We start from the raw sequence: 18,717 nt of genomic DNA, 5'->3' as shown, positions 1-18,717 counted from the left end.
TGGGGAAAATGCTCCTTATCAGACTACAACTTAGAGCTGTTACATGCAGTGCATATAATAGAAAACTCGGAGAAGTGACAAAAAATTATATATACTGATAGCTCTAAAACAGATGCAGCAGTGGGACTGAACACTTTCTTCCACCTTTTCAGTAGCGATATCTTTTCCCAAAGAATGCAGAATAGCGCAACAAAACTAGCTCTTGATAACATAATTAACTGAATCAAACAAGCTATAATATATACAGACTCCTTAAATGCAGTTACTGCCATTCAGCATATTTTTTCTTCCTCTCATCTTGTCCTGAAGGTTATGTCATGTCCGAATATGCACCTTTTGCTGGAGAGTGGGTCATGTTGGCATCCCAAGGAATGAGCATTCATATATCGTGCTGCTAAACAACCTGAACCTCCCCATCACCTGAAAGCACTCTATACAAACTATAAGAGCATTATTATTAAATTACTAGTTCCAATTGTGGCAAAGTTGAAGCAATAATAAACTCAGTTGTAGTCATCTAGTTTCAGTTATTACCATCCATCTTATCTTTTCTTACCTATGGGAGAGAACCCTCCTCCTCGTTCATTCTGCCAGTTCCAGCTAACAATCGAACACATCCTTGTTGAGTGCCTCCAAAAGTCAAATATCAGGAAATGAGGTTTTACTTCTCTACCCAGCTTGTTGGAACTGTTAACATCACACATTCTTGACACAAATCAAGACCCAAATCATCACAGAAATAATGACACAAATCTTGACAAACTATTTTGCTACTTGAGATGCATAAATTTATTTAATAATCTCTAAGCTGAATAATATTGAAGAACTAGACACAAATAACACCAAGGGCTCACATCTGGTGAATATGGGCTTGGCACACCCAGGGTCCCGAACTGGATATCATCTTTCTTGATGATTCCCTTCTACTTCTGACTCTTGTTTTTTCTCTCTCTCTCTCTCTCTCTCTCTCTCTCTCTCTCTCTCTCTCTCTCAGGGTAATTCAGATTTTTTTTTTTTGGCTGGTGCACCATATAGCTAATAATAATAATACTAATAATAAATAATACATGATCAGGCACAATTTGACCAAGGAGGACCCTTGTATCAATAAACTCCAACCTAACAACAACAACTACAGTAGTTGAAGATTATGTATTTTACTACTAGCCGAGTTTTACAATATCAGATTTTAAAAGTTAGGAATAGAATTTCAAAAACTTGCAATGCTCAAGTCCCAGTGTTTCCAGATTTCTTAGTTGTTGCCATAAATTTTTTGTTGTTGTTTGCTTTTCTTTGATTGTTTAAACAGTTTCTATTTAAAACTTTGTATTTTTTTTTAATTGGAAATAATCTTATTAATAAAATATCTAATACATTATCAGCCTTTCACAAAAATGTTGCCCGTGACCACCAAATACGGAGGATGTGGAAAGGTCAGGGAATTACCACCACATATCCCTGGAGCAATATGGCCTTAGTTGCTAATGCTCCTAATAACAACAACAGCATACAAAAATGTTTTTCACAGTGGTGCTTCAATTTTTAAATTAAATTACCCATCTTTTTTTTTTCTTTTTTTTTTTTAATTTAAACACCTTATCTCTACATATTTATTATGCATGTCCATAAACATTTTGAGTAATGTTTAAATATAGTTAGCTTTTTGTGTTTTGGTTTCAGATGTTTACTGCAATGGAAAAGGCTATGCAGCTATCTCAAGCAACACAGTTGGATTACCTGAAAGTTTTACATGATAGGTAACCATGGTGTTTTTGTAACAGATTTATCTTTTCCAAAAGTTGAGAAGTAGTGATCATATATTGTGTATTACATAAATCAGTTTTGCATCTTACATTACTGCTTTCCTCCAAAAGTATTCCTTAGAGGTTATATTGCAGTATAATTAAAATATTAAAATTTTACCTTAGCTTTTAGTTTTGTTTAAATTTAATTGTAAGAGGATAAATCATACCTAGTATGACAAATTGAATAGGTATCAGTCAAATATATCATTGTACATATGACAAATTTTAAGTTAACTTAACTTAACTTAAGTTAACAAACTAATCATATTTGGCTAAGTGTTGCATTAGCAGCATTTTGTTTTCCACGTACATGCTAATTTAAACAGTAAAATTTTTTAAGTAAAATATTAACCAGATAACCTTTGAAGCACTAGAAAATTGTATTCAATTTTAAGATTTACTTGTACGTTGAGTATAAAATATCAAACTTAAATTAAAAACAAGTGTTTAAGATTAGAAAGGCATGAATTAATACCATCACATTTAAAATTTACATCACATATATTTTTACACAAATAAATATTGTTGCTCACCTTTAAAAGCCCATCTTCTTCATCAGACAAAAACCATTCATGGAATTAATTAGGAGTTGTTTTTTGGGTTTACTTTTTAAATTCTTGAAAAGTAAACTTTCAAGTTCACAATCTAATAGCAAATTCACTTCCATATTGACAGATTGTTTAGAGAGAAACCAATTTGCAGTACCAATTTGCAATGGCTAAGTTACATAATCAAAGCATACTATGTGTACCCACACATAACTTCAATAAGAGTAATGTTACATTGTTACCTCTTATGTACCATCAGTATTCAGACAGAATGTTGCAATATGGTCTGAGTTGCTGATGACTAAAATCCAAGATTTGGTTTTGTGATTTTCTGCATTAAGGGAATACTATGATTCCTTATTGCTTTCTTTATAGTTTACTCTGCTCTTAATTTTTAGTGTAATAAAAAATATCACAAGTATAAACTTTTAAAAGAAAGAGTAAAATAATTTAATTAAAAAGGTAGCCTTTAATTCTGATTTTATTGTAATATATCACTACGCAACCCGTGAAAGATGTTTATAAAACAGGGAGATATGTAGCATATGTTTTTTTTTTTTTTTTTTAGGTAAAAAAAAAAAAAGTAAAGTGCAGCCATTATCAACCCACTGCAGGATGGAAGCCTCCTCAACAATTCATGCTGAGGGAAAATGGACCATAATCTGTCACGCTGGTCCAGTGCGGGTTGGCAGATCGACCGTATTCAGCAGTCAGGGGCTTGAACCCCGGTCTACTCAAAGAGCATGTGCTACTGCATTCCCGCTCCTGCCCACTCGGCTACGGAGGTATATGAACCTATAGTATTTGGTACCATGGATATGCTGAAGACTGAGAAGATAGACAATACTTGCCGACAACAGACAAAATTTTGTAGATTGTAATTTTTGGGAAATACATTGTGAAGAATGGTTTTCCCAGAAAACAGTAGTAGAGGGAATAAATGAGGAAGAGCAAAAGTTGGTTCTTTGGGTATGGTTGGAATGGATGCTCACTAGTTGTTGCACATGTGTAGACTGGGTTGGAAGAGAGTGGAGGAATTACAGATGACAATTCAGAAGAACAGTGCCCATGGAAATATTATGGAAAAGTCATGCAACATGTTGAGGCTTCTGCAATTACTAATGAGGTCACATAGATTGTTCATTTACCTACCAGAATACCAGACAATCCTAACCACACAGCCAACACTCTTGATCTTTTTCTCACAAAACAGCCCTTCTGTGTACTGTGTGCTCAGAAGGGCTGCACACAGTTGAGATGAGTTCAGATCACAACTTGGTAACGGTCATTTCTCCAATGGAGCCTTTTTCTCTTGGCCATTCTCAACCTCATGTTGTTTGACATTACAAGGATGCAAAATGGGATGATCTGAGAGATTTCTTTTCTTCTGTTTTTTTCCTTTGGTCATATTGCTGTCTTTAATCTCCTGATGTCAGTGTTTGCTCAGACCATGTCAGCGAAATTATTCTGTTAGGGATGAAATCCTTTATTTCACACTCCACCTTAAAATCTCATCCTTTATCTAAATTTTGGTTTTCCAATAAATGTGCTAAGGCTGTTCAAGATAAGAACATTGCATATGGCAATTGGCTTGTATTCAAAATCTCCAGGTTCATTTTCTGCCTATACCAAAGCTTGCAACAAATTGTAAAGCAGTTATTAATCAGTCCAAACTAGATTTCGAACAGGCTAAGAGTAGAATGGTAGTCGAGAATTCTGATCTCTTGCCAAAGCTGTTGGCCGCAACTTTTGCCCATCTCTATTCTCACCTCTCTCAAAACCAGATGTTTCTATTGCCATTTCAGCCAAAGATAAAGCTGACCTGCTAGCATCCTGCTTTTCTTCTAACTTGTGTATTGATGATCTCAGTAAACCTCCTACCGTTACACTCCATTCAATGTCTCCTGTTCAAAATTCTTCTGGCATCCTCCAAAAGGATGTCAGAAGAATTCTGAACTGTTCTTGATACCAAGAAAGCACCAAGTCCTGATGGTATTTCTCGGTCTGTGTCGTTTTTTTTTTTTTTTCACTTTCTTATTCCACAGGTGTTTTCTCTTCTGCTTGGAAATTTGCTCACATCCAGCCAGTTCCTAAAAAGGGTGACAAATCCCTCCCATCCAATTATCATTCCATTGCACTTCTACTCTTTCTAAAATAATGGAGAAATCCATTAACTGCCAACTTCTAAACTATTTAGAAACCTTCCTTCTAATCAATGATTGCTAGTATAGATTTCTGACGATCACTGTATTCTCTTCTTTTTTCTGGTGCAACATCCTCTGAGCTTTCAAGTAGTACCCCTTTCTACCCATATATGGTCATAATATTTTCCCCTTCAATGATCCCAAAGAATACTGCACCTGTTGTAATTGGTTTCACTACCACTGATCAAAAGGATCAGTGGTAGTGATCTGGTTTACGTCATCATTTAGAGATTCTGGAACATTGGCACTATTCTTTTAAAAATGTTTAGGTTCTTTCTGCCATTCTCTGTGATATTTCTGGCTTCTACAAATATGGAAAAAAATTAACAATATCTCATGATACATATATAAAATATCCAAAGTCTTTGGGCTTCCATTCAAGCTATTTCCTGGTAGTTAAACTTTGTTTCCTTCCAACATACAATACATATTCTATTACTAGAGAAGCTTTGTTGCTTTATTTTTTCTTCACTGTTCTTGCTATCCTCTCACTATAACTAGATGGATAGGTCAATTCTGGTGAGTGTATGGGAGGGAGGTTGTATTATTGGATTTTTTTTTTAAACCTAATGATCCTGTGTAAAATGGATTAAAATGGGATAATTTGTTTTGAACAGAATGGGAAATGTTGGATAATTCTAGCTGTAGGAAGCAGAATTGGAGGATCTGAAGAATCATTGAATATTCTGCAAAATTCATTCATGGGGGGGGGGGGAGGTATAGAGAAATAGTTTAGTACTAAAATAGTTGTTGTTTGTTGTTTGTTTGTTATTTGGTTTTTAGGAGCATTAGCAACTAAGGCCATATTGCTCCGGGATATGCGGTGGTCATTCCCTGACCTTTCCGCATCCTCCGTATTTGGTGGTGACGGGCTCGAACCCCGGTTCGAGAATCAAGAAGCGTGTGCTACGCACTGCTGCTCCTTCCCACCTGGCTACGGAGGCGCCTACTAAAATAGTGTCCATAGGTTTATGACATACTGTAATACTGAGTGCCTGACCATTTCTGCTTATGAACAAATTTATGAATGCAGCATTGTTTTCAGTTCTTAAGATGATGACAATGTTAGGATCTTAGCTGTTCAGGAAACTGTGGAACTCATTCAGTGTGTCCACAGATCTTGTGAGGTCAAATAATATATTTGGAACCAACAATTAACCAGCCACAAAAATTTGGGATTTAGATAGAAAATTATTACTGCAGTGGAGGTTCTTGAAAATGGAATTATTTTTATTGATATGGTTTTTTTTTTCATTGGTGGCGGGGGGGGGGTCACTATACCTAAGTAGGTTTAGTTTCTTCTCTTCCGCTTGTTATGACATTAATATTCACATGTGAATATTAATTAATGAGATGGTCAAAAACTGAGTCATGATGTCTAAGATAGCAAGGATGTCTTTTAGATGAATTTCTTTTTGTTTTATCCCAGCAAAGAGGTTATTAGCATTCTCAAGGACACATCCTGAGTAACCACTTTTCTTCAGAAAGTAGTTACTTAGGATGGAAACCATCCACATCTCTAAGGCTTTTCCTAGGTAGTGTTTGCTAGTGACTACTGATTCATAAACAGACCTTCTTTCCACACCATTATGTCATTACAGAAAATTGTTGGTGAATCTGAGCTATTGGCATTTATCTTTTTTTTCTAGTATACTAGTTGTAACTGGCATAACATATGCCATCTTTCTGATTATGGTGTAAATAGTTTAATCTAGATCCTTCAATCTTCACCATTCTTGTTTAGCGATGATATAATTCTACAGCAGTCACCTGTGGGATATATGCATATATCTCTGTTTGCAGGTGATTCCCCATCTAGTTGTACCTGGCATAACATATGCCATCTTTCTGATTATGGCATAAATAGTTTAATCTAGATCCTTCAGTCTTCACTATTCTTGTTTAGCAGTGATATAATTCTTATCCAACAAATATTGCAGCAACCTCCATTTTGGATATAGATACATTATATAATCTCTTATCTAAGTCTGAGTCTTCTATCAATGCCATGCACACATTCATTGTTGGACTGGCCTGAGTAATTTGATGTATTTGTTTATATGACTAAGCAAATGGGTTAACTTGTCACAGCATCTCATCCAATTGTTGCATTACTTTGGCCATACACCCGTGGGTAGATTGTTTTTCATGCCGTTTTGTTATTGCTTCAGCAGAATCAAAAATATAAAATTGTCCACATCCTGGCTTATTTGCCTTGTTTGGATATAGTGGTGAGACCAAATAGTAAATCTCGTCGTATATTCTGAAACAGTATGTATCACTTCCACAAGAATGATTTGAAACAGTATGAATGGGTTGAGCACGCTGAATTCTGATGAGATCCTTCCACTTGTTCAGATTACGAACCTAAGGCGGCATAAATTCAAATTAAGAAAGGACAGATGTAGAATAGATGTGCGGAAATTTGCCTTTAGCAGGCAGGTGGTTAATTGCTGGAACAAACTCCCATCTGTCATTGTGGAAGTTGATAGGTTGAATAAATTTAAGTAGGAACTGGACAGGCATTTGGAGGGAATGGTGTGATTTTTTTTTTTTTTTGGCTGATGCTGCATAAGCTCATACACTTGCTTTTTTGCATCACATGCCACTTCTACTACTACACTGTGATTTAATCTCCACGCCCATTAATGCAAACTTCATTGCTGAGTTGTACTCTCGTATATGTTCTCTGTAGTTATTTGCTTCACGTGTATCCCCTGTAAGTAGCTCTCATAATAGAGTAGGTGTCTCATACAGTAGTGGGTGAAGTGAAACCTTTCCATCATTCATGACAGCATTTAGTGTATTTATTCAATGTGTTTAACTCATGTCCCCAATTTCTTGCATTGCAATACTCACAGTTGTAATACATATTTCCTGTGTCATGCTCTTCTTCCACATTAATTACAGCTTATTGATTATTCGCATCCGGTACTTCTATTTGATTAGTCTTACAGCATTTTGCCCATCTTCTCATTTCCAATCTTATTTCTCTTTCTTCAATTTTCTGTCCATCTTCCTAGTCGTAGAGTCTCGTTTCAGTCTCTTAGTCCATTAGATCTCTACTCTAATGTTTCATTAGCATTTCTTCTGCATTTTCTCAAAGTTCTTACACACTGGTCAGCCATTTTTACACTTCTTAAAACTTAGAACGGTTTATTAAAATTGAAGACAGATAAAATAAACATACATCAATAGCTTTCAGGCATAGGTTGCCTTTCTTCAGTCGAAAAATGTTAGCACAAAAATTAATAAAGAATGTCCGTTATGGTGGTCATGTAAGGTGAACGGGTGCTGGCAACAATTACCAGTTGGAAAATTTGGGCAGCATACCTAAGTGTTTTATATATATATATATATATATAGATTGGCAAATTCTGTTGGCCATCAAAAGATGCTTGAGAAGTTCATTGGTCTTCTTTTACTGTTTGTTTAATGGAGATCCTCTTTTTTGGAGACTGTGTGTCTTTGTTTTTCAGGTTGTGGCCACGATCTGAAAGACCTTTATTTGCTTCACTGATGTAGTTCTTTATTGCTCTTCAGATTAAGAGCCACGTATTCTTCAGGTATGAGATTTCTGATGTTGGTATACTGCATGTAATTTATTTTTAGTATGTATATGTCAGCCCTTTTATTTGTAAGTTTTGGGTTGTCTAGATCTTTTGTGTTGAGGTCCCCACCTGTGATAGGACACCTATTTGGTTTGGTGTTTTTGGTATGGTTATATATGTTAATCCTTCTTTAAAGTGTAGCTTTTATTTTGGTAATGTTACTGAGGTTCTGGATGGTATTTGCATATATTTTTTCAGCTTCTGCTATTTTCCTGTAGGATCATGGCAATGGGGGAGATCCAGTATCCAGGTGCTGCTGTGCTGTCTGGATTCTTCTTTTCTTGCTACTGCTGGTTGGGCCTGTGCTTCAGCACTTGGAATATTCTATGTTTGTTTGTCATGATGTCAAAGCTAGCAAGGATGTCTTCTAGATCAATTTTTATTTGTTTTATCCCAATGAGGAGGTTGTTAGCATTCTTGAGGATACATTGGTTCTTCAGAAAGTGGTTACTTAGGACAAACTGTCCACCTGTCTAGGACTACTGATATCATAAACAGACCTTCTTTATGTGCCATTATCTTATTACTGAAAGTTGTTGGTGATTCTGAGTTATTTGTTTGAGTTATCTTGTCATACTGACTAAGGAATACTGTTCAAAGTCATATGAACTAATGAGACTCCTGGATGTCATATGAACTAATGAGACTCCTGGATGTCATATGAACTAATGAGACTCCTGGATGTCATATGAACTAATGAGACTCCTGGCAGAGAAGAAAAATGCAATGGATACATATAAATTATCATTCAACAGAGAAGCCTATGATAGATATAAGCTAGTCTGTAATCAAGTCAGAAAGGAGGTTAGGCAAGCAAAGGCAGGTTACAAGAAATCTTTGGCAAAGGTTGCAAAAAAAAGAAAAGCAAACAATCTTTACTTACGTAAACACTACAAGGAAGAGGATGAATCAGATTGGACCACTTGATATCGATGGTTCGACTGTTGGTGATCCTGCTCAGGTTGCTGACAAATTGAATTTTCAAATGAGAATTTTGCATCTACATTCACACATAAGGAAAGTGTATTTAGAGAAGTGGATGCCAGAATTTTATCAAACTAACAGGAAGCTAATGATTTTGTAATAACTGAGAGGAAAGTGGAAGATAAACTGTCAAAGTTAAAGATAAAATAGGCACATGAGGTGGGTGGGATCTTTCCAATTATATTAAGGAAGGCAGCAAAGAAGGTAAGATAGCATGAACAGAGGAGCACATTTCTCGGAGTCACTACCATAAAACAATAAAAACAATTTGCAGTTTCCGGTTTATTGAGCTTTTCTGTTAGTGTAATCTAATTATAAATGGGTAGTAAACTCGATCTTACTGCACTTGCAATAATACTGATAGCTGGAATTCTGTGGGTTTTTACATTATTATGGTGAAATGTGTTTCCCCTTCCATGAAATCTTCAATCATATAAAAAACATAAATAAATTTTCAGAACCTTCTCTTCATTCTTATTTTTTAAGCTTAATAAATATTACAATGCTATATTTACTGTAATATTTATTTATTTATTAGAAATTTAAGATGTTTAAACTTATGTTAGCAATTTTATTGGGTTTCTAACTTTTTTTTAGTGTTTTACTTAAAGAACTGAAAATTTTTTTTGAATGCTCTACCCCTATCCCTATTTTTCCCATAAGCCCTGTTGTTTTTAATATGTGAAATATCATAACGCAGAGAATTTTAGGAATACATGTACCACGTTACACCAGTACTGACTGTATAGACCTATCAGCTTAACATTTTTCATAGGGGAAAAAATGGAATCACTGGTTAAAGAAGTGTTGTAGGACTATCTAGATAGAAATGCAGTTATACTCAGTCACAGCATGGGTTCATTAAGGGAAAATCTTGTTTGACCAATTTGATTGGTTGCTATGATGCAGTGATAAAGGAACTGTATGCAAAAAATAATATTGATATCATATACTTGGATTTCAGGAAAGTTTTTGATTCTGTTGCACATAAAAGACTGCTATACAGATTACAGCAGTGGCATTATGGGCAAGTTGCTGCTATGGATAAAGTAATGGTTGAGTGGGAGAAGGCAGAGAGACTGGTAATCAATGGACACTGCTCTTTGCAGACTAATGTTATTAGTGAAGTACCCCAGAGTTTGGTGTTGGGCTGACCGTTGTTTTCTATATTTATCAGTAATACTGATAAAGGCATATCAGGCTTAATGTCCAGGTATATAGATGATACAGTGGTTGGTAGAATGGTTAATGACAGGAATAACAGTATGCTACTGCAACAGGATCTAGAAAAGTTAGACAGATGAGCTGAGAAATGGTAATTGAAAATTAACATTGACAAATTATGAAAAGTACTGCATATGGGTAGCAGTAACCCCAGAATAATGTACCAACTGTGTGGTACATTCAGGGTAGGGGAAAATGTAAAAGACCTGGAGGTAATTGTGCAGTCAGATATGAATTTCTCTGAGCAATGCAAACAGGCTGCGAGGACAGCTCATGGGGTCCATGATATACAGAAATTTTGCCAGAAAGATAAGGTGGTGATTATCCCATTGTACAAGGCAATCCTTAGGCCATATCAGGTCTTGAGGCCTCATTTTAGGAAGGATGTAGAGCTGCTGGAATGGGTGCAGAGAAGTCATCCAGATTGATGAAGGGTAAAAAGGAGTTCTCTTACCAAGAAGGGCTTCGGTCTTGCAAATTACAACTTATTCTAGAGACTAGGCATCTGTTAGGTGATCTGATTGAAGTGTTTAAGACATTAATGAACTGAGAAGTTCAATGCTCTGAGCTTCTCAATCCATTCAAATGTGTCCCCTCAATCTGTGTGTAGTCTGAGCAGGAGGAAGATTCCTCCTGCTCAGACTACACATGTGGGGACACAAATTCAAATAGAGGAAGGATGTTTGCAGAATAGATGTGTGGAAGTTTGCCTGCCAGAGGGTGGTTGATTGCTGGAACAAAATTCCATTTGTTATTGTGGAAGTTGATTGCTTAAATAACTTCAGGGAAGAACTAGATGAACAATTGGAGGGAATGGATAGGTAAAATGGGAAGTGATTTTTTTTTTTTTTTTTTTGTGATACTGTGTAAGCTTGCTTTCTTGTATCATTTGCCACTACTAATGTTAATGCTAACATGTCTTGTCTTTGTACTGTAAGAGAGAGAGAGAGAGAGAGAGAGAGAGGCTGCCTTCATTGAACCCTTCAATATGGGTACCATATGTAGTAAGGGAACCTGCCAGTGATGCTATTGTTCTTTCAAATCAGTATAACCAGGATTTAACACGTATATCTTAGTTCCAGGAGTGCATCATTGGAATCCAGCATGTGCAGCCATACATTATGACCCATGAAAACTCAGAAAAGGGGATCCTGGTTTATCAGGAAACAAGTCTTAATACACAAATTTGGGCCCTGTTTTGACTAGATAGAATGTCTTGGACCAGCCCAACTGGAATCTGTCAGCATGTAGTTGTTCTGCTAGGGTGAACTCTATTCCAATAGCTTTTCTTCCCTTTGGTCATGGAACTGAGTTAAGAAATATATAAATAAGAAATATGTAATGTAAACTGCAGTCATTATCAACCCACTGCAGGATGGAAGCCACCTCAACAATTCATATTGAGAGAAATGGACCGTAATCTTCCATGCTGCTCCAGTGCTGGTTGGCAGATTGACTGTAGTTAGCAGTCAAGGGCTTGAACCCTGGTCTACTCAAAGAGAGTGTGCTACTGCACTCCCACTCCTGACCACTCAGCTATGGAGGTATGATGCTCCAAATAAACTTGGCATCACACTCACATGCTTATTACCTGTTAATCTGGTGGTGGCACCCCCTCGTAGGACTTCATATTGGGTGAGATAGTTCGGGCATTTGAAACTTCTTTTTTATTCAAATCAAATTTCTTAAGAGTTCTCTCAAATAACCCATATTCAACTGGTTGAAAACAAAGTCGACATCTTCAAAAGACAAAAAAAAAAAAAAAAAAACTAAATCACGACCTCAACTACTGTCATTCGTTTTTATGGTCCAGAACAGGGGAACAATTATTAGGGAAGTTGTTTCCTTTTGTAATTCAAAACAAAGCATAGAAGGGATGACTGGGACACCAATGTCAGTGAACCATCTCTAGCCTGGAGATATTTTATTGAAGTTTGAAAGTTATGTCACTTGTTTATTTGTATAACTGTTCCATACAAATGGCTGTTGCTCTTTCCCTAAAATACACTAATATTGCTTTTCAGAAGTAGAGGACAACACCTTGTGATTATTGATGTGGAATGTAGATCTTAGTGTTACAAACTGATAAGTTAGAGAGAGAGAGAGAGAGAGAGAGAGAGAGAGAGAGAGAGAGAGAGAGAGAGAGAGAGTATCATGCAGGAATCTTCCCTCTATTAGCTTAGAATTTCAATTTCAATTTTATCTGTTTTAAACAGACTGAACCTGAAATTCTAAGCTATCCTCTGTGGCAACTTTGACTATTTGATTGGATTTTCATGTTTTTAATATAATCAAAACATGAATTCTAATCTTCCTAGAATCTAATCTTCCTGAGGTATATGATGCTAGAAATCAAGCTTATACAGCATCAGCCAAGAAAAAAAAAAAAAAAAACCTTCCCATTTCACCCATCTGGTCACTCCAAATGTTTGTCTAGTTCAGCCTTAAATTTATTTAAGCTATCAACTTCCACAACAGATGGAAGTCTGTTACAGCTATAAACTACCCACTAGCTAAAGGCAAACTTCCACAGATCTATTCTACAACAGTCTTTCCTCAATTTGAATCTATGCCCCTGCAGTTCTTAATCTGAGCAATCGGAGGTATCCCATCAACATTGAGCTGCTCAAACCATTCAAGGCCTTGTACACCTCAATCAAATCACTTCGCAGGTGCCCAGTCACCAAATGCTGCAACTTGTGGCAGTTAAGCCTCTCTTGGTAAGAGAATCCCCTTTGTTCCTCTCACCAATATTGTTGCCCTTTTCTGTCTCGTTCTAGCAACTTACATCCTTCCTAAAATGAGGCCTCCAGACCTGTATGCAGTACTCAAGGTTTAATCACCTCCTTGTCTCTGCTAGCAAAATTCCTATATATCATTGACAGAATTCCATGACCTGCTCTGGCAGCCTGTCTGCACTGTTCAGAGAACTTCATATCCGACTGCACAATTATCCCCAGGTCTTTTTCATTCTCTACCTCCCTGAGTGTAGTACCACACAGTTGTTACATTTCTCTTGCGTTATTACTACCCATATATAGTATTTTGCATTTGTCAATATTAAACTTCAGTTGACACTTCTCAGCCCATCTATCCTAACTTTTCTAGATCCTGTTGCAGTAGCATACTGTCTTTACTATCATTAATAACCCTGCCAAATTTTATATTATTATTTGCAAACTTGGACATTAAGCTTGATATACCTTCATCGATATCATTAATAAATACACAAAACAACAATGGGCCCAGCACCGAAGCCTGGGGGAAACATTAGTCCGTGTAGAGTAGTATTACCAATCTCTGCCATGTCCCATTCAACCATTCCTTTATCCATTGCAACAACTTGTCCTTAATGCCATACCACTTCAATTTGTACAGCAGTCTTCCATGGGGAACAGTATCAAAAGCTGTCCTGAAATCCAAGTATATGATATCAAAATTATTTTTTGCATCCAGTTCCTTTGTTACCACATCGTAGTATCCAGTCAAATTGGTCAGACAAGATTTCCCATTAACAAACCCATGTTGTGTCTAAACTCTTACTGCAGTCTTATCTAGGTGATCCTGCATCACTTCTTTAATCAGTGACTCCATTATTTTTCATTATTTTCTGGAACAAAAGTTAAACTAACAGGTCTATAATTATTTACGTCACCTGTTATACACCCTTTCTGAATTGGGGATACATTTGCACATCTCCAATACATTTGCACATCTCCATGGGGACCTCCCCTGAATCTAAGGGTTCTCTCATAATTATGGCTAAGGGTTTGCTTACTTCCTGTGCTGCCTCTTTCAGTATAACTGGATAGAGTCCATCTGCCTCAGGTGCCTTTTTTATGTTTAACTTCAACAATTTCTCCTCCACTTTGCTCTCCGTTATTAGAAAATCATTTAGCTCCCTGTTACAGTTTAGTAAACTTCTGTCCTCCCCTTCCTTATAGAATTCCTCAAGTGGGAATGTTAAAATACTCATTTAGTTTGGCAGCTATCTGAGAATGATCATCCCCTTCAATCAGTGAAGGGGATGATCGGATGAACCAATCCAATTCATCCCTTTCCTTCTAGAGATTACATAAGTAAAGAAGTCTTTGTTGTTTTTCTTTGCATCCTTTGCCAAGGATTTTTCATAATCAGCATTAGCTTGCCTAACCTCCTTTGTGATTTAATTACAGACTAGCTTATATCTGCCATAAGCCTCTGTGTCACCTGATAATTTATATGCTTCCCACGCATTTTTCTTCACTGCCACAAGCCTCATTAGTTCATCTAACATCCATTTAGCTCTAACAGTATTTCTTAGTTGGTATGAAAAGCCTAGTAGCTTCCAAGATTAATTCCTTGAAGGCTTCCCGTTTAGAATTCACTATTTTTCACATCATCAGTTGATCCCACTGTATAGAATTTAAAAACTGTCTGAGACCACTGTAAGTCATTTTTACAAAAACAAAAACCCTTCCCTTTACCCTTGATGGCAGTTACATCTTTAAGTAAATCCCACATCATTACACTGTGATCACTGTCACCTAGTGGTTCCTTTATCTGCAAATTATTAATGCATGAATCATCGCTGCTGATAATCAGATCAAGAGTATTACTCCTCTGATTGCCCCTCGAACATGTTGCTGTAGAAAACAATCCACCAATAAATCCACAAAAGTCGCTAACGTGTGAGTGACCAATCCACAAGTTCCAGACAATATCCGGAAAGTTAAAATTTCCCATTACAAGACATTCTGATTTACTCGACCACTCTATTTCTCTGCACAATCGTTCGTAGTACTCATCAGAATCATTAGGCCTATAACACACTCCCACTCTCATTTTCCCTTTCCCAGTGTTTATGTCACACCAAACTGACTCAACATTGCACTCTCTGTCCATGTCAACTGGATGAACTTCCTTAGAGTTTGTGTGTTTCTTCACTAACAGCATAACCCCTCCCCCTTTCTACCCTGTCCATCCTTTTTGTATACATTGTACTCAACAAATCCAATTCTGCACTGCTTATATCTGTGCGACACCATGTCTCTGATATCCCAGCAATATCTGCCTTTGATGCCTTGATCAGCACTTCAAATTTATTTACTATACTTCTAGCATTGGTGTACATCCAAATATACATGCACCTGTTCTTACTGTTAATTATCCTAACACAGCCCATGTATTTACTTGTTCCGTGATGACTCCCAGCAGCTCTTGAAGTCCTCATGAACTTGCTCTCTGGGCTGCTGCTCATTATAATAAAAATAGTGCAAGAATCACTTTTACCTCTGCCTGCGGCTACAGTTAATCTTTTAGTCTGTGAAACCCCCAAACTAGCAGTTTTCCGACCCACCTAACACTGCCTCTATAGCATCATCAAATATTCTTGCACCCATTCTATTTTAAGTGTATCCGATCTCTGTAAACTGTTTCTACAGTCTCTCCTGTTAGGAGAGACTGTAGAAACAACAGCAAGCACAGACCACGATGAAAATAATTCTACCCCACGAGCCTTGCACAATCTCTCCAGGGCAGAATTGATTGTCAAGGCTCTCATCCTCCTATCGTGTCTGGGCAGAATTGCAGACACTTTCAAATTCAACCGTAGCTTGCAACGTTTTTCAACATTGGCCTGTACTTGTTAATTAAATCTGCAGATCTCTTACTCTAAAGGTCATTAGTGCCAAATGTACAACAATATCATCTTGTGCCCTTAAAAGATGATATTTGCTCTACAATGTCATCAACTTTTGTCCCTGGCAGACATACCCTATTCCTGTTCCACCTCCTTTTTGCATAATATATTCCTCGTCTCCCTGACAATAGAGTCACCAATAATAATTACAGTGAAACTTCTCCTAACGGACCCCTCTCGTTAACGGACATCTCTCTAAAACGGACATTTTCAAATTCCCGAACTCACCTCATTTGGTTTTAATGTGTTTTCAGCTTCTGTCTAGCGGACATTCTCTGTAACGGACGCGGACAGGCAATCTGCACTGTTTCGTTTAGATTAGCACTTAATTTGATCTCCCCATAACGGACAGCGGGCGAGCTTATGTCCCTTTTCTAGGAACTTTTCTAGAAACGTATTGCCTCAATCATGTGTTTATTTTCTATTTCCGATTCTCTGAATTTTATCAAGGTTTACGTCGTGGTTCTAAACCCTTTTTCAAGAATTCTAAGGCACGTGCAAAACTTCTGATTAATTCGGTGTGTGCAGGGGAGGGAGAATATGGTCGGCCTTTCGTCTTTTCAGTTTCAGTTTTGTTCAGTGTCGTGTGAAGTGCACAATGTCTTCTCGTAAACATTTAACTTTAAAAGATAAAGTCGAACTCATTAATGCGTATGATCGCAAAAAAATAGTGTTTGCAATCTCGCTGCAAAATTCAAAATCGGGAAGACACAGGTAAGCGACATCCTAAAGAAAAAAAAATTAACTGCTCAAACAATTTTGGCAACACGGAAATGATCAGGTTCAAAAATCATTCCCGAAAACTGTTGGACTTCAAATTGACAATGTTACTTGAACAGTGGTTTTGTCGAGAACGTGCTAAAAAAATTCCCATTGGGCCTATTATTAGGGAAAAGGCTTTGGAGGTTGCGAAATCTATGGGAGTAAATGAGTTCAAAGCTTCTGTGGGATGGCTAGACAAGTTCAAAACTCGGCATAAAATTTCTTGGAAAACCGTAAATGGTGAAGGTGGATCTGTTGATACTGGGGTTGTAACAGAGTGGACTATCAAATTGGAAGATTTATGTCGTGATTTTGAAGCTAAGGATATTTACAACTGTGACGAAACAGGGTTGTTTTTTAAAGTTCTTCCTGAAAAAACAATGAGTCTAAAAAACGAAAAGTGCCAGGGCAGAAAAATTTCTAAGGAACGCTTGACTGTACTATTGTGTACAAATATGCTGGGAGACTTTGAACAACCTCTTGTTATAGGAAAACCACAAAATCCTCGTTGTTTCAAGGGCATAAAGTTGAATCTTTTGAATGTTGACTGGAAGTCTAATAAAAAATCGTGGATGACACGAGATATCATGAGCGAATGGATAAGTCACTTTAACCAAAACATGATTCGTCAAAACAGAAAAATTATTCTTTTCATGGATAATGCTGCATCTCACCCGCACATTGAATTGTCCAACATTCAAATCGTTTTTCTGCCACCAAACACATCTGCAGAGTGTCAGCCCTTGGATGAAGGGATAATAAAAAAATTTAAACTTCACTACAGAAAACGTGTTTTAAGACATCTCATTGCAAACATGAACAATGTAACATGTGCGAGTGACCTTGCAAAGAAAATCAGCATCCTAGATGTGATTCAGTGGATTTCCTCTTCAGTAAACGCAATTAGAAAACAAACTGTCGTGAACTGTTTTTTGTAAAGTCCGGCTTCTCAAAAGCAAAAGTTGAAGTTGTGAACAGCAATGTGGAGCACCAAGAAGAACAAGAACTTCAACATCTATTGATAATGTACGATACTTCAGCTACAAGTGACCCTGGCTACAAAGATATAGACTAGAACCTCACTACAGAAGATGGTGCTCTAGATATCATCGACATTATCATCGATATTTTTCAAGAAGTTCCTCATCAGGATGAAGAAATGGAAGGAGGTCATTCTGTCGAAGAACATATTAACGACGAACCACCGATGAAAATGGAAGAAGCGCTCATACAAATCAATCGTTTAAAAATGTTTTTCGCCGCTGAAGAAGATACTGAAGGACTTTCAATGGTTTCTTCGCTCCAAACAAATGTTGAAAACAAAATTATCAGCTGGAAGATGGTGCAGAAGAAAATAAGTGATCACTGTATGTATTTTTCTTAAGATAAAGTCATAATATGCGTAGCACAATTGTATGTATATTATTTACAAAAATATTGTGCAAAGTCTGTATATAATTTAATTTAATTTTACATTAAACGTTGAACAATTTTTCTTTATCTCTTGTGTATGTAATTGTATATTATTTACCAAAATATTGTTCAAAATCTGTATATATTTTAATTTAATTTTACATTAAACGTTTAATGATTTTTCTTTCTTTCTTTCTTTTTTTTTTTTTTCTCCCTCAGACTTCTTGTTAGCGGACACTTCTCTCTAACGGACAAATTTTCATTTCCCATGGCTGTCCGTTAAAGGGAAGTTTCACTGTAGTTCCTGTGGGACCAGCACATTCTGCCTTGGAGGTTACTGCTGTGTTGCCTGATACACAGGACAGAACTCTGGCATTGATTTGGGCAGCTGAAAGATTGATGGGCCCCCTCATATTAATTTCCTCAAGGGCATCTACCCTACATCTCAAACTCTCATAGACACCCCTCAGAACACTGAGTTGGCAC

At 36.8% G+C, this 18,717-nt stretch overlaps 1 protein-coding gene across 3 annotated transcripts in view; it reads left to right on the top strand.

Moving 5' to 3' along the window:
- The window catches only part of LOC150088410 (1-phosphatidylinositol 4,5-bisphosphate phosphodiesterase classes I and II-like), a 1,046,313-nt gene that overhangs the window by 935,913 nt on the left and 91,683 nt on the right, over nucleotides 1-18,717 (top strand). For all 3 annotated transcript variants that reach the window (XM_090369498.1, XM_090369497.1, XM_090369499.1), the window contains exon 30: nucleotides 1,681-1,757. In XM_090369498.1, coding sequence (XP_090225624.1) covers nucleotides 1,681-1,757 — 77 coding nt within the window. The remainder of the gene's footprint in view (nucleotides 1-1,680; nucleotides 1,758-18,717) is intronic.

Source organism: Mastigoproctus giganteus, chromosome 3, assembly GCF_048544385.1.
Source record: "Mastigoproctus giganteus isolate SK-2022 chromosome 3, ASM4854438v1, whole genome shotgun sequence".
In the NCBI taxonomy this organism is placed as follows: domain Eukaryota; kingdom Metazoa; phylum Arthropoda; class Arachnida; order Uropygi; family Thelyphonidae; genus Mastigoproctus; species Mastigoproctus giganteus.
The sequence above is the reverse complement of the archived record's forward strand: the minus strand, read 5'-3'. Positions and strand labels throughout refer to the sequence as shown.